This window comes from Chlorocebus sabaeus, chromosome 3 (genome assembly GCF_047675955.1).
Source record: "Chlorocebus sabaeus isolate Y175 chromosome 3, mChlSab1.0.hap1, whole genome shotgun sequence".
Taxonomy (NCBI): domain Eukaryota; kingdom Metazoa; phylum Chordata; class Mammalia; order Primates; family Cercopithecidae; genus Chlorocebus; species Chlorocebus sabaeus.
Window position 1 is genome coordinate 24,403,063 of NC_132906.1, and position 13,282 is coordinate 24,416,344.

A 13,282-nucleotide genomic window follows, 5' to 3' on the forward strand; every position below is an offset into this window, starting at 1 on the left:
GTACAAGTTTAGCATAAACTATTAAACCAGTGATTAAAGACATATGTTCAAGGATATGTATTACGGCATTATTCATAGTAACAAAACCTAAAAACCATGTGAATGCTTAGCAGTAACAGAACTGTCGAATGTTGGTAGTGTCTCTGCATTCTAGAATGCTTTTCAGTCATTATAAAATATGAGTTTGATTTATAAAAGTTAACTTGGGGGCTTTAAATGACATATTAAGGGAGAGAAGCAAGATGTGGAAAACTTTATGAAATATGATCCTATTTTTGGAAAAAAATGTTAGAAAGATAAAGAAAAATTGTATATGTTAAAAGCAGGAGAAAATTATACACAAATAAACAACACATTGTTAGCTTTGATTTGGAGGGTGAGAAATGGCAATTGAAGGCTTTGGTAAGTGGCAGGGGAAGAACAAATGAGATTCTTTTTAAAAGAAAGGTTCCTATAGTACCAATAGGAGATACGACATTCAACGAATGTACAATTATACACAGGGATGTATAACTGCATAGAGAAATGTATGAAAGGATGATCACAAAAATGTTCATATTTTCCCAGGATGGTGAAAGTTCAGTGTTTTTCTCCCTGATTTCATGATTTTCTGTATTATTTACTTTTTAAACCCAAAAGAACTCTTATTCTTGTATTTATTCAAGAAAATTAAATTTAAAGAAAAATCTCCTTTGACTGTGAAAAAGCCACTAACAAGCTTCTCAGCGATGCTGGTAACCCTCTCATCTCACCAGCACATTCCTTATTGTTTTCATAAACAGAATGTTCTCTGGGCCCTTAGAGAAGCATAGTCACCCAGTGGGTTTTCTAGCCTTACATAGCATTTTTATTCTAGTGTGTTCCATCTCTTTTTTCACCATCTGCCACATTCGCTCTGACATTTCTAGTTCAGATGGTATGGGCCATGCTTTCTCCAAGCTTCCAAAAACCATCCTAGCAGCATGTTTGTGCCACCTCTTAAGGAACTAACTAGAATGTTAAATTCTGCAGCATGGGTGAGTGCACCTCCTTTGGGGTATAGTCCCTTTCCTTTGTTAACATGCCCAGCACTTCTGCAGCCAGTGTATGTTGTGACTACCCTAAGTTACTGGCTTGGAGGCCAGGAGGGGAGGTGGGAATAGATCCTGAGGGCTAACTATAGGACATGCCATTACAGAACTGAGCTCTCTGATAGCAATGGGGATGTTAAGATCCCTATATAGAGAAGCCAGGCAGGAGGGCTTAACCACCAGTAACAAGTTGGGCACAGTTATTACAATGAGCAGTAAGGTCAGAGTGGCAGCCGGAGGACCATGACCCTCAGAAAATTGTCGAGTTGGTTAGGAGAACACAGACTTCTTAGGCGCAAGATAGAGGAGCAGCCAACAAAAGGATTGCTCAGTCTTTACAATAAAAATAAATCAAGGCTGGATAATGAGAGAGGCTGAGGACAGCTATCCTAATCAAAAGTCATAATCCATTGCCTTTTTCCAGATCTGAGCTGTTCTTAAACCCAGAATTTCTTGCCTGAAGGAAGAGTCAGGTCCCCACAAGGAAAGACCCTGCAACTGTATAAAAAAAGAATCTAAAAAGATCATGACTCCTTTAGTCCTTTCCCAAAGAGACCTATGGAAATTTCCTCAGGTAAGTCTGCACACTGGGGAAAGGGTAATACTCAAATATTTTCAGGTCAGTTGGATGCAGGGTCAATATCCAAGCTGATTTTGAAACCCGGGTATCTGGAGTCCTAGCCTAAGTCTAGCTCATAGTGGGTACACCATGTCAATGGATTCCCCCATGATTATTTCCCTGGTCATCAAATGTATAATCGACACGAACATACTAGGTAGTTGGCAGAACCTCCACATTGTTTCCTTGACTGTGAGACAAGAGCTATCACAGTGGGAAAAGCCAAAAGGAAACCTCTGAAATTGCCCAACCTCCCAGTCAGATATCAAAATTAAAAAAAAAAAATTCATCCTTGGGGGGAAATTACAAATATCAGTACCACCCTTAAAGACCTAAAAGATATAGGGATGGTAGATCCCATCAAATCCACATTTAATTTGCCATCTGGATCCCGGAAAACGACAGCAAACAATCAAACTCAACCAAGCAGGATTCTCAATTGCAGCCATAGTGCTTGATGTGGCATCTTTGCCGGGGCAGAGTCTCAGACATATGGTATTCAGCGATTGCGCTGGATATGCCAGTCGGAAAAAGCATCAGAGCAGTTCACATCCACTTGGGACAGACACCAGTGTATATTTACAGTCTTGCCTCAGCTTTCATTAACTTTCTCACTCTCCAGCTGCAAGATGTGTACCTGATATAAGCCCCCAACTACTGTGCTCTGAAATCTGTCCCTGTGTTAGTGCTAATACCACATTTTCCACTGGCTGCTTGCAGCTAATAACTGAGCATGGTGGGGATACTAAGGGAGGCTCTTTCTGCAAAACTGGAAACTCTTCTGATGAGTTACTTTGGCTATAGGACCTTTTTTTTTTTTTTTGAGACAGAGTTTTGCTCTTGTCACCCAGGCTGGAGTATAATGGAGCGATCCCGGCTCACTACAACGTCCGCCTCGTGGGTTCAAGCGATTCTCCTGCCTCAGCCTCTTGAGTAACTGGGATTACAGGCACGCACCATCATGCCCGGCTAATTTTCATATTTTTAGTAAAAATGGGGATTCAGCATATTGGTCAGGCTGGTCTCGAACTCCTGACCTCAGGTAATCCACCCACCTCAGCCTCTCAAAGTGCTGGGATTACAGGCGTGAGCCACTGTGCCTGGCCAGAGCTCTTTGTTGGTTTTGCCAAAACTTTCTTAGAACTGCACTACGACCTGAAATGTTCCCTACCCACTTCCTTCCTTTCCTCTCTCCTCCACAGGGGTTAAGCTTGCATTGCAGTCTCATGGCTCTCCCAGCCTCCTCCAGCCCTCTCCCCATTTCTTGCACCTAAGCATTTTCCCCAACACACCTCTTGCACAGCTAATCCCATCTTGGTGTCTGCTTCTCAGAGGATCATAACTGACACAAGTAGGAAGAGGAAGTCTGATACATGGACAGTCAAGTTGATAGTGCATGGGTGCAAGTAAAAAATGAAGTGGACTGGGCATGGTGGCTCACGCTTGTAATCCCAGCACTTTGGAAGGCTGAGGCGAGTGGATCACTTGAGGTCAGGAGTTCAAGACCAGCCTGGCGAACATGGTGAAATCCCATCTCTACTAAAAATACAAAAAATTAGCTGGGTGTGGTGGCGGGCACCTGTAATGCCAGCTACTTGGGAGGCTGAGGCAGGAGAATTGCTTGAACCCAGGAGGCAGAGGTTGCAGTGAGCTGATACCGCGCCACTGCACTCTAGCATGGGCAACAGAGGGAGACTCCATCTTAAAAAAGAAAAGAAAAATTTAAGGGGTTCTGCATTATGGACTCACTCGGGTGACCGAAAGAGAGCAGAGAGGGCAATCATCCCAAATAGGCAGAGCTTCAGTGTTACATCTCATCATACACCTTGTGTGGAAAAGGTGTTTCCAGTGTTAGAATATGTAGGAATTCATGGATAGTGGCAAGTGACATGACTGGAAAACCCCTCAAGAACCTGGAAGAAGAAATATTGACAGATTGGAGATAAAGAGATTGGAGAAAGGGGGATGTGAATGGAACTATGGGAGTAGGCAGAAAGTGTGAAGGTCTTTGTATCACTTATTAATGCCTAACCAGGAGCACCCACAACAGAATAGACATTAAACAACTGCATAAACAAAATGACTCAGCCAGTTGATGTCAGTCAGCCTGTGTCAACAGCCACCCCAACGCTGGCACAAAGGGCACTTGAACAGAATAGCCTGATGGCAGAGATGAAGTGTGCATGGCTCCAGCAGCACAGACTCCTCTCATTAAGGCTGATCTAGCTACTGTTGCTGCCCCATGTCTAACTTGCCAGCAACAGAGACCAAAGTTGAGCCCCAGAATCAGCACCATTCCTCAAAGAGACCAGCTAGTCACTTGGTGGTAAGTTGACTACATCTGTCCTCTTCCACTCTGGGTATGGGTTTGTCTCTCCTGCCCGCAGGGCCTCAGGCAAGCATCACCATACAAGGGCTTGCAGAGAGTTTGACCCACTGATACAAGAGCTCACATAACATCCTATCAGATCACGAGCTGCACTTTACAACAAGGAAATTGCAGAAATGGGTCCATTACCATGGAAACCACTTAGCCTCTCACCTACCATAATACCTAGTTGCTGCTAGCCTGATACTGCAATACAAATGGTTTGTTGAAGGATCAGTTGAGGTGCTAACTTGGAAGGCAACCTCCTCTAGTACACACTTTAAATCAATACTCATATGGTGCTGTGTCCCTACTAGTTAGTATACATGGTTCCAGGAACCAAGTTGGAGTGTTTCCGTTTACCATCACTCCAGGTAACCCACTTGGAGAATTAGTACTTTAAATCTACAAATATGAACTCTGTACTTTTAAAAGTTCTGGTTTCCAGAGAGCATAGGAAGAGTTCCTTTAAACTGAAAGCTGTTGTTCCTGTCCAGTCATTTCAGTTTCCTCATGTTGATCGATGATCAGGAAGGAGAGGAGTTACCAGGGGTTTTCTAGCCATGCAGGAAGGGTATTTGACTCCACTAATCAGAAGGACATTGAAGGCTGCACTTACATACTGAATGTGGCATCCAGCTTAGGCATTCTGTAATATTTCCTCATCCAAATTTGATGTATACAGACAATTGCAGCAGCCATGGCCCAAGAGGGCCCAGTGACTACGACTGAGATCCTGAGGGCTGAGGCTCTGGGTTGTCTCACCAGGTAAACCATGTAGAGTAGAAGAGGTGCTAGCAAAGGGTAAGGGGGAAACAGAATGGGCAGGGGAGAAGAGGAATGACAAGTATTGGTTACGGCCTCAAGACTAGCTATAACTGTGAAGGTTGTAGTTTATTTCACTAACTTTCCTCTTGTATGTTTTCTTTAGGAAGAGAGACCAAGCAGAATCCCAGAAGAGTTGATCTCAAAGCTTATTTTATGAAGAAAATTGACCTGAGTGACACAAAGGGTTGGATTGTAGTAGATGTCATGTTTTGCTGCCTAGATCTCCATCCAGGGATGCACCCTCATTTCCTCAGCTTCTTCATGTCCTCGGCTTCTGGGAGGGTTGGCAGCTGCCATTCTCACCTGAGTCCTTTTCTAGGACTTGCCCTTGCCTGAAGAGAGCTGTGTTGCCCAACATGATGCCTCCTCCAAGGTACAATCCACACCCAGTGATTAATAAACAGGGGTTACAAAGGCATGCCTGCTTGCCCCAGTTTGGGACAACTTTACCAAGCCATCCCAGCCTCAAGGCTCTCTGCAGGAACAGGTGAGGCCATAGTTGTGACTACATCACAGTTCAATTTCTCCTCTGCCCAAGCCTCCTTCCTTCATTCCTCCACAGATGTTGATCCTGAGACTCCTTTCCAGTAAACTTCCTCCATGCAATCTTCATCGCAGAGTCTGTTTCCTGGGGAAATTAACCTGCAACTGATACAAATGCCTGTTCTGTGAGATAAAACACTAAAAGTGCAATGCGAGTGGTATAAATATTCTGCTACAGGAATACAAAGTCAAACATCATTTTTGGCTTAGGTAGTCAGAGAATGGAGATATTCTGAGTTGGACTTCTGAGATAGTGGGATTTGATAGGTGAAGTGGAGATGAGATGGCATAAGACTAACATAGGCAGAATTTTGCTAAATGAATTGGAGATGAAACATCATAAATGCAGGTGCACAAGTAGAAAAATAAAATCAGAGCTCAAGGAAGGGGAAGTGATCCAGATGGGCAGAAATATGGGGCCTATATCGAGATATACCAGGAAATAAAGCCAGGACAAATGGCAGGGTAGGACCTGATTGTTGAGGGTCTTAAATGCTGGGGTCAAGATTATGGCCTTTACTTACAAGTTGGTTGGGCATGATTCTGGGAGTTTTAACAAAAGATATAGCAAACTCAAAGCTTCCTTTTCATGTAAAGTATAGAGAAGTGGAGGTTCATATCATTAAATCACTGTAATTTCAGTGTGAACTTCCTAATAATTTGAGCTAACCATGAGATAGGACAACTTATCAACAATGAGCTCTCCATTATCTAAACAGAAGCTAAATTTCAAGTCCATGTAGAGGAAGTCTTGTGTTGACTAGAATATAAGATGTTTGGAGGGACTTTTCTTCTTTTTTACTGATATTTACTAACTTGGATATTTTGCTAAGTGCGTTACAGGTATTCTTATTTAATCCTCACAAGGCAGTATGGTAGATAATCTATTGTATTGAAAATAATGGGCCCAGCACAGTGGCTCACGTCTGTAATCCCAGCACTTTGGGAGGCCGAGGCGGGTGGATCACCTGAGGTTGGGAGTTCAAGACCAGCCTGACCAACATGGTGAAACCCTGTGTTTACTAAAAATACAAAAATAAGCTTGGTGTAGTAGCTCACACCTGTAGTCCCAGCTATTTGGAAGGCTAAAGCACGAGAATCACTTGAACCCCGGAGGTGGAAGTTACAGTGAGCCAAAATCACACCATTGGACTCCAGGCTGGGCAATAGAGTATGACTAGGTCAAGAAAGAAAGAAAGAAAGAGAGAGAGAAAGAGAGAAAGAGAGAGAGAGGGAGGAAGGAAGGAAGGAAGGAAGGAAGGAAGGAAGGAAGGAAGGAAGGAAGGAAAACATGCTGAGTAGACAGTATTAAACTAAAAAAAAAACCAAACAAACAAAATCCTAATGTATTAAAGAAGGAGAAAAGTCCAAAAAGTGGTCAACAAGCAGAGAAAGAAAGAAAATATAAAGGTAAAAATGTATATTATCCAAATGAGGCCTCTTTCTTAAGAAGAAAAAATTAAGGAAATTCAAAAAATAAGTTAGGAAATAGTGAGTAAAATTATGAAGTTAAAAATTCACCAAAAATGTATTGATATGTCCAAGTTCAGCTTGTAGTGAACAGACTCTTCTTATGCAGAATTTGAGCAAAGTGCTAACACAACAGAGTTAGGTAATGGGATGAGGGTCAAATCACTCTATTTTTGGAAACTGGTTTCATGACTGCTTCCCCTTACTTAGTCAGAGACAGGCTATATAAAAAGCTGTTAGAGTGGAAAGAGGGAGAGGATTTGTGAATTTGTTTTTTTTAGAAAGTTGTTATGGTTCTGTAATAAACCACCCTCCCAAAGGGCTGAAGTTTCGGGGTATACTTCCTTCACCTCAGCCTAGTAGGGGGACTTCCAGGAGATAATGAGAGAGTTTAATGTTTCCTCAAATTTACAGACGCAAGGACTGGCGCCTGACTTCTCCTGATAAAGCTAAACTTGCATGTGGTTGGTCTCTAGGTGGCTAGATAGTAGTAGTTAAAATGGAAAGAAACACTTAATGTTAGATGCCGTCCCATAGGACCACCTAAAGGGATGGAAGGTTCTCAGCAGCAAGAGCCCAGAGGTAGAAATAAGACTCGTAGGGGTGAAGGATGGAGTCACAAGTAAACACCTGGACAAAGAAGCATCTGTCCTGGTCCAGAGGCTTCCCCAATAAAGATGTCTCACACAACTCTAAGAAGTTAGAACTTGAGAAAAAGACAAACAAGAAAAAGAGTAAGGTGTGTGTGTATGTGTGGAAGAGGTGAGGCAGTTGTTTTCCTATAAATAATGTTAAATTAAACTAAATTTGGTCTGAGGATGCTCGTAACTTGAGTCTCTACATAACAAACTGCAACCTAACTTAGGAGTATTTTGTTGTTGTTGTTGTTCTAACGAGGTGAGCCTCAGCCAATCACAGCAGCCAAGCTACAGCCGCCAAGCTACAGGCAATCCCATGTGGCCAACTGATCAGACCTTGCCCAGTAAGACAACTGCTCACCTGTAACTACTCAAGCTGCTTCTGGACCTCATTTCCATTTGCTGTTTGTAAACGCTGCCTGCCCACCTAGCTGACCAGAACTCTCTGAACTTCTTACGTTTTTGAGGGTTACTTGATTAGAAAATTGTTCTTTGTTCAATTAAACTTTGCTAAATATAATTCGTTTAAAGATTTTCTTTTAACAACAAAGATGGAACTGACATTCTAATTTCTAAATTGAGGCTATTTGTATTTTTAGCAGGACCCAAGGACTGTCGCTTAAGAGCAGGCTAAAAAGCCTTGAAATTTTCTAACTTTCCATGCAAGAGCAGTGATAGATAACCCCACTATGCAAAATGTCATGGGGCTAAGGGAGACAAAAATACAGCTGTGTTTCAATTGCGTCTCTGAATGATACAATTATAGCACTTAAACAATAACCACTTGAGAAAAAAGAACAGCCTTACACCAAAAATAGAATGAGAAGTACAAGCACAATGAAGTAACAGGTCACTTTACACAAAAAGTAAAGTGAGGCTCAAAGGGGACGAGCAAATTGCCCAAGGCTGCACTGGTGGTAAGTACCAGATCTGGGGCTCGAATCTAGATCCTGAGCTTTTAATACCTATGCGACACTTCCTCTGTTCCTTCCCTTCTGAGAATGCGATTATGTTCATTGGGGTGTATTCCCTACTATGGTTTACAGGGGAGGGTTCACATTTTCATGTTCTGAAAGATTATTTTGAATTTAAAAAGCTAAGATGTCTCTGAACAATGGAACATAGCCCAAGGCTGCAATTTTGTTGTACACATTACAGTGTTTTAAGGCCTCTGGTGGCCTGTTCTTTGAGATGAAAACAATACATCAGTAGAAGCTAAGTGAAAGAGAGTAAGCTGGTCTCCAGGTACCCAGATAGTATGTGAAGTCAACAGAAGGAAAACTTCCTGTGGTCTATTAATAAATCAGAAGCCCTTTATCCACAACCCTCTTCCTTCTCTAATTCCTAAGTCTTCTTTTCTTCCTAGTTTCTCTTACTTCCTCTTTCCAAATAGCCTGGGCTGGCAGGCTGCATTTAGGTAATCACTGCACAATACAATTACTGACTCTGTTTACAAGATTCTTGCTGGTATTTTATTTTTACCCTTTATAGTGTTTGGCTTTTAAAAGCAAATGAATAGGGAGTCATGATTTTTTGGCTGCCTTTGTCTTTGGCATATGACATTTATGCCTTTAAAACCTGTTGTTGTTGTTCCAGGGCATTTCACTGATGAAATTGATCAAAATGAACCTACAAATCAGCCACTAAGAGACTACATGAATAAAAACTGTTATTAGGAAAATGATCATGGAAAAAAAATTATAACAAAGAACAGGTTTAAGAAAAAGCCAGAGTGTTAGCTTTTTTTTTTTTTTAGAAGGGTTTATATTCTCAACCCCAGCAATAATTTGTCAAAGTCTGTTGCTCTGAGTGAAATTAGATTTCCTTTTTAGCTTCAGGAACAAGCCATTCCTGGAAAAGTGGAGCTCAGAAACATTTGCTACAAAAATTTATTTTTACTCACAGAAAGAATAATTTGCAATGTTATTTCTAGTGAAGGGATGGGAACCAGGATTCCGATATTCATCTGTCTACAATACTGAGGTCCTCCTACCTCCCCTACCCTACAAAGGGACCCTCGCAGTATACAAAAGTATTAAATATTTTTAGTGTGATATTCTTTGGTTAAAATATAGTCACATTCTTGTTCCTTTCTTCAAGCATAAGTATCAGTCAGATTTCAGAGTATAAGCTGAAGCAACAAATAGTAAGAAAACCCATGCATGAAGATATTTTCTCACTCGTTTTTTTACTATTTTATTTTTGGCTACTTCTTTTATTTGCATTATATTTAGTGTCACTAAGCTGCTATACACGTACTCATTTGAAGAGATGTGCTAAAGCTTTTGGTGTATTTTGCTATTGATTATCCGATCTAAGAGTTTGCGTTACTCTATGATCAAGATGGCGGTCTGCAGTGAGTCCACCTGCCCGCCAACCTCTGCCACAGCCAGCTGAGGATACTTGCACTGCGCTGACGCTGAGGCCATGATTAGATCTGCTAGGGGGTGAGGACCATGAAACTGGAGCTCCAATCCTGAACCTCTCTTCCAAGCTACATTCCAAACCACTGTTGCCTCCAACTCCCTTTGACTAAATCTGACCTCCCTTCAAACTGGCTCTCTTCCTACTTTCCAGATTTTATAGAGGCACTGCTGTGCAGTGCACAGAGTTGAAATGAGGCTCAAATGGGTTTGAATCCAAGCTCTACACTTACTGTTTGGTCTTGGGCCAACGATTTATTCTTCCTGAGGCTCAGTTTCCTCCTTTGTAAAATGTCAGTAAAGATTCCTAGCATGTAGGATTTTGTGCATTTAAAGAGATAACATTTCTAAGTGACTAGCTGAGTGCCTGGCACAAACACGGGCACTAAATAAGCAGAGGTTTCCTCCCTTTCCCCTCACTGTCAATGGTACTGCCACTGTGTACAGTAGCCAAGTTGGACATGTTGATACCAATTTTTCTCTTCTCCCCCTTTCCCTTAATTGAAGCCAATCATCAAGTTATAGAATATTAGAACTAACAAGAACCTTAGAAATCCTGACCATATGGTTCACCAATAAAATACAGAGAAAGACATTTCTGATCAATGCAGCAATCTTGACCCCTATGTCGATTAAATAACAACCATATTTTATGACAGAATTTGTTGCTCGACATTTGACAATCATATTGAACAAAAGAAGATCAATCAACTATAATCAGTTCAGGGATCATGTACAAACACAGCTTCAGGCTCACAAGTCAAGATCTATTTTCCAAACTGTTGTCCTATGGTTATTGATGACTACGAACTTTTTTTGGTGGTAGAAAAAGTGTCCCTGGTACATTCCTTTGCCCTATGTCTCTTCTTTCTTTGTCATTTACTAACATGAGGAGAGGGATCTGTCTCAAAGATAATTGAAGGAGAAAGCGATCGTAGAACCAAAACAAAGGGGAAAAATAATTCCAAAGGAAGCAATATCAATGTTTTAAAGCCTAAAAATTGACTACTTAATAAATTACCTTACATGTACCCTGGAACTATTCACTCCATGCATTGCATGAGTTCATTTGTGTTCTTCTAGATAGTTTATCCTGAGGGAGTCTACTAAGCAAAATAAGAATTAGATAATAGTTTTTTATCACACAACTCTTCTTCCTTTCATAGTCCATGCTAAATAATCATGCATGATCCAAACTTCCTCTTTAACCCTACACCCTCTTCTTCTTCCTATGTTCCATGTACAAGGGGAAAATAAATGATCCATAGTTAACTTTTTTTTATGTGAAGGCAGGAAGAATATGAATCATACATCAAGTTAGAATATAAATAATTATGTTTATAAATGATTTAATTTCTTGAATCTTCATAGTCACTGGATATGCATATTATCCAATGTTCTCCCAATAATAAAACCAGAGCCAGGAAAGAAAAAAGACCCTGTCTTTAGTGATAGCCCATTATGCTAAAGTCTACTTATTTGTCAGGGCAACTTAGAAAGTTCTGGAAGACCTGGCCTTCAAATTTTACCGTTTTGCCCACCAACTCAGTGCACTGACTTAACACGACATGTGGCAAACAAGTGAGGAGAGTGGCCCACCACAGTCTAGGATTCTATTGGGTTACCTCTGAAACGCGAAGACATGCTGCTCACAGAAGAGAACAATGGGTACAAGGACTGCAAGACTGCAAAGCTTCATCCCAACAGCAATTTTCTGTACAACAAATTTCTCTGAAGAGAAAGACCCAGATCATTGATTGCATAACAGCCTTCTTTACACACTGGTTAAAATATAATGGCATGTTCCCTCTTGTTCCTGTGGGTCAATCAACTTAGCTTCCATTTCCACTCCCAAAAAGAGAAATACTTTTGGCTTAGTTAGACTGTTGCTTGATAATTAAACACTCAAAAAGAATATGATGAGAGTTGCTCTTAATTTAGACTATCTAGAATATGTGTAACTCCTTGGGGAAGATAGGGCCAAGAATAGAAGGATAGTAATACTGTAGGATCTTGTCTGGTTTGTTGCAGAACAATAGCTATAGAATATTGCCTAATGGATATGTAGCCCATGTTGAGGGAGGTCTACTGTGAAGTAGTATAAATGTCTTCCCTTGCCTCTGACTTTTTCAACATTTTAAATTTATGAAGACATAAAAAGTGAGTTCCTCAAATGTGGCTAATCCAATCCAATGTTGAAGTGCAGTTTGTAAGGATGATTACAGGATCTCTGTTCAAAAAGACGTTTCCTTGATCATATGGAATGATAGGCCCACCCCCAATAAGAATACTATTTCATGAAAGCTGGTTCAAGCAATGTAAGACATCAGGTCACTTTGAATCTCATTTATTTAAAGGTCACCATAATAGCCATCAACTAAATCCAAGCCCATCCCCTAAAATCTTGAAAGTAGCATCGAATAACATTTTGTCTAGTATGAGGCCATATCCTACCCTCTGTAAGTGGGTGGAGCCCTGTTTCCCTACATTCCCATTGGTTAATGCATTTGAATGTTCTTGAAGTCAGGATAAGCAAATTTGCAAAATAAATCAGCCTGCCCACAATTAACTTCTAAAAAGAAAATGATTTTTTCTTTTTTTTTTTGAGACAGTCTCACTCTGTAGCCCAAGCTGGAGTGCAGAGGTGCGATCTTGGCTCGCTGCAATCTTCACCTCTGGGACTCAATCAATTCTCCTGCCTCAGCCTCCCAAGTAGCTGAGACTAGAGGCGTGCCCCACCACACCTGGTTAATTTTTTTTGTATTTTTAGTAGAGACAGGGTTACACCATGTTGCCCTGGATGGTCTCAAACTCCTGAGCTCAGGAGATCCACCCGCCTCTGCCTTCCAAAGTGCTGGGATTACAGGCATGAGCCAGCGCGCCCGGCCAGAAGAAAATGATTGAGATTTCAAACTTTTCCTTTTGAGATTCAAAGCTATTGAATATTTAATGAATTCAGGTGACCTCCACTGTAACCACTTTTTGTATAAGAAAGAAGAAATAAGAAAATATGTGTGTGTCCGCTTATTTGTGGAGAAAGAAACACAGGAAGGATAGACTAGAAATCAATGAGATTGGTTATCCAAAGGGGGTGAGTGGAAACAGAGTGGAAAATACAGGGTAGAAGAGACGGGGAGGGCCGCTTCTTTGGGTGAAGCTTTTTGAATAGTTAGGAACTTTAGAACTACTCTGAATTTTAGAACCATGTTGTTTTCACATATGTACTTAAAACAAGAAAACAAATTTTTAAAAAGAATACAAACAAAAACAAATGAACCTGTATTTCAAATGAATAACATAATCACACCAAAGGAGAGAGAGAA

General features: G+C 40.9%; 1 protein-coding gene across 2 annotated transcripts in view; it reads right to left on the reverse strand.

The window, feature by feature from the left end:
* Positions 1-11,742, reverse strand: part of CPB2 (carboxypeptidase B2) — a 52,164-nt gene extending 40,422 nt beyond the window's left edge. For both annotated transcript variants that reach the window (XM_037986718.2, XM_007960336.3), the window contains exon 1: positions 11,585-11,742. In XM_037986718.2, coding sequence (XP_037842646.1) covers positions 11,585-11,658 — 74 coding nt within the window. In that variant the 5' untranslated portion in view covers positions 11,659-11,742. The remainder of the gene's footprint in view (positions 1-11,584) is intronic.
* Between the last annotated feature and the right edge of the window lie 1,540 nt (positions 11,743-13,282).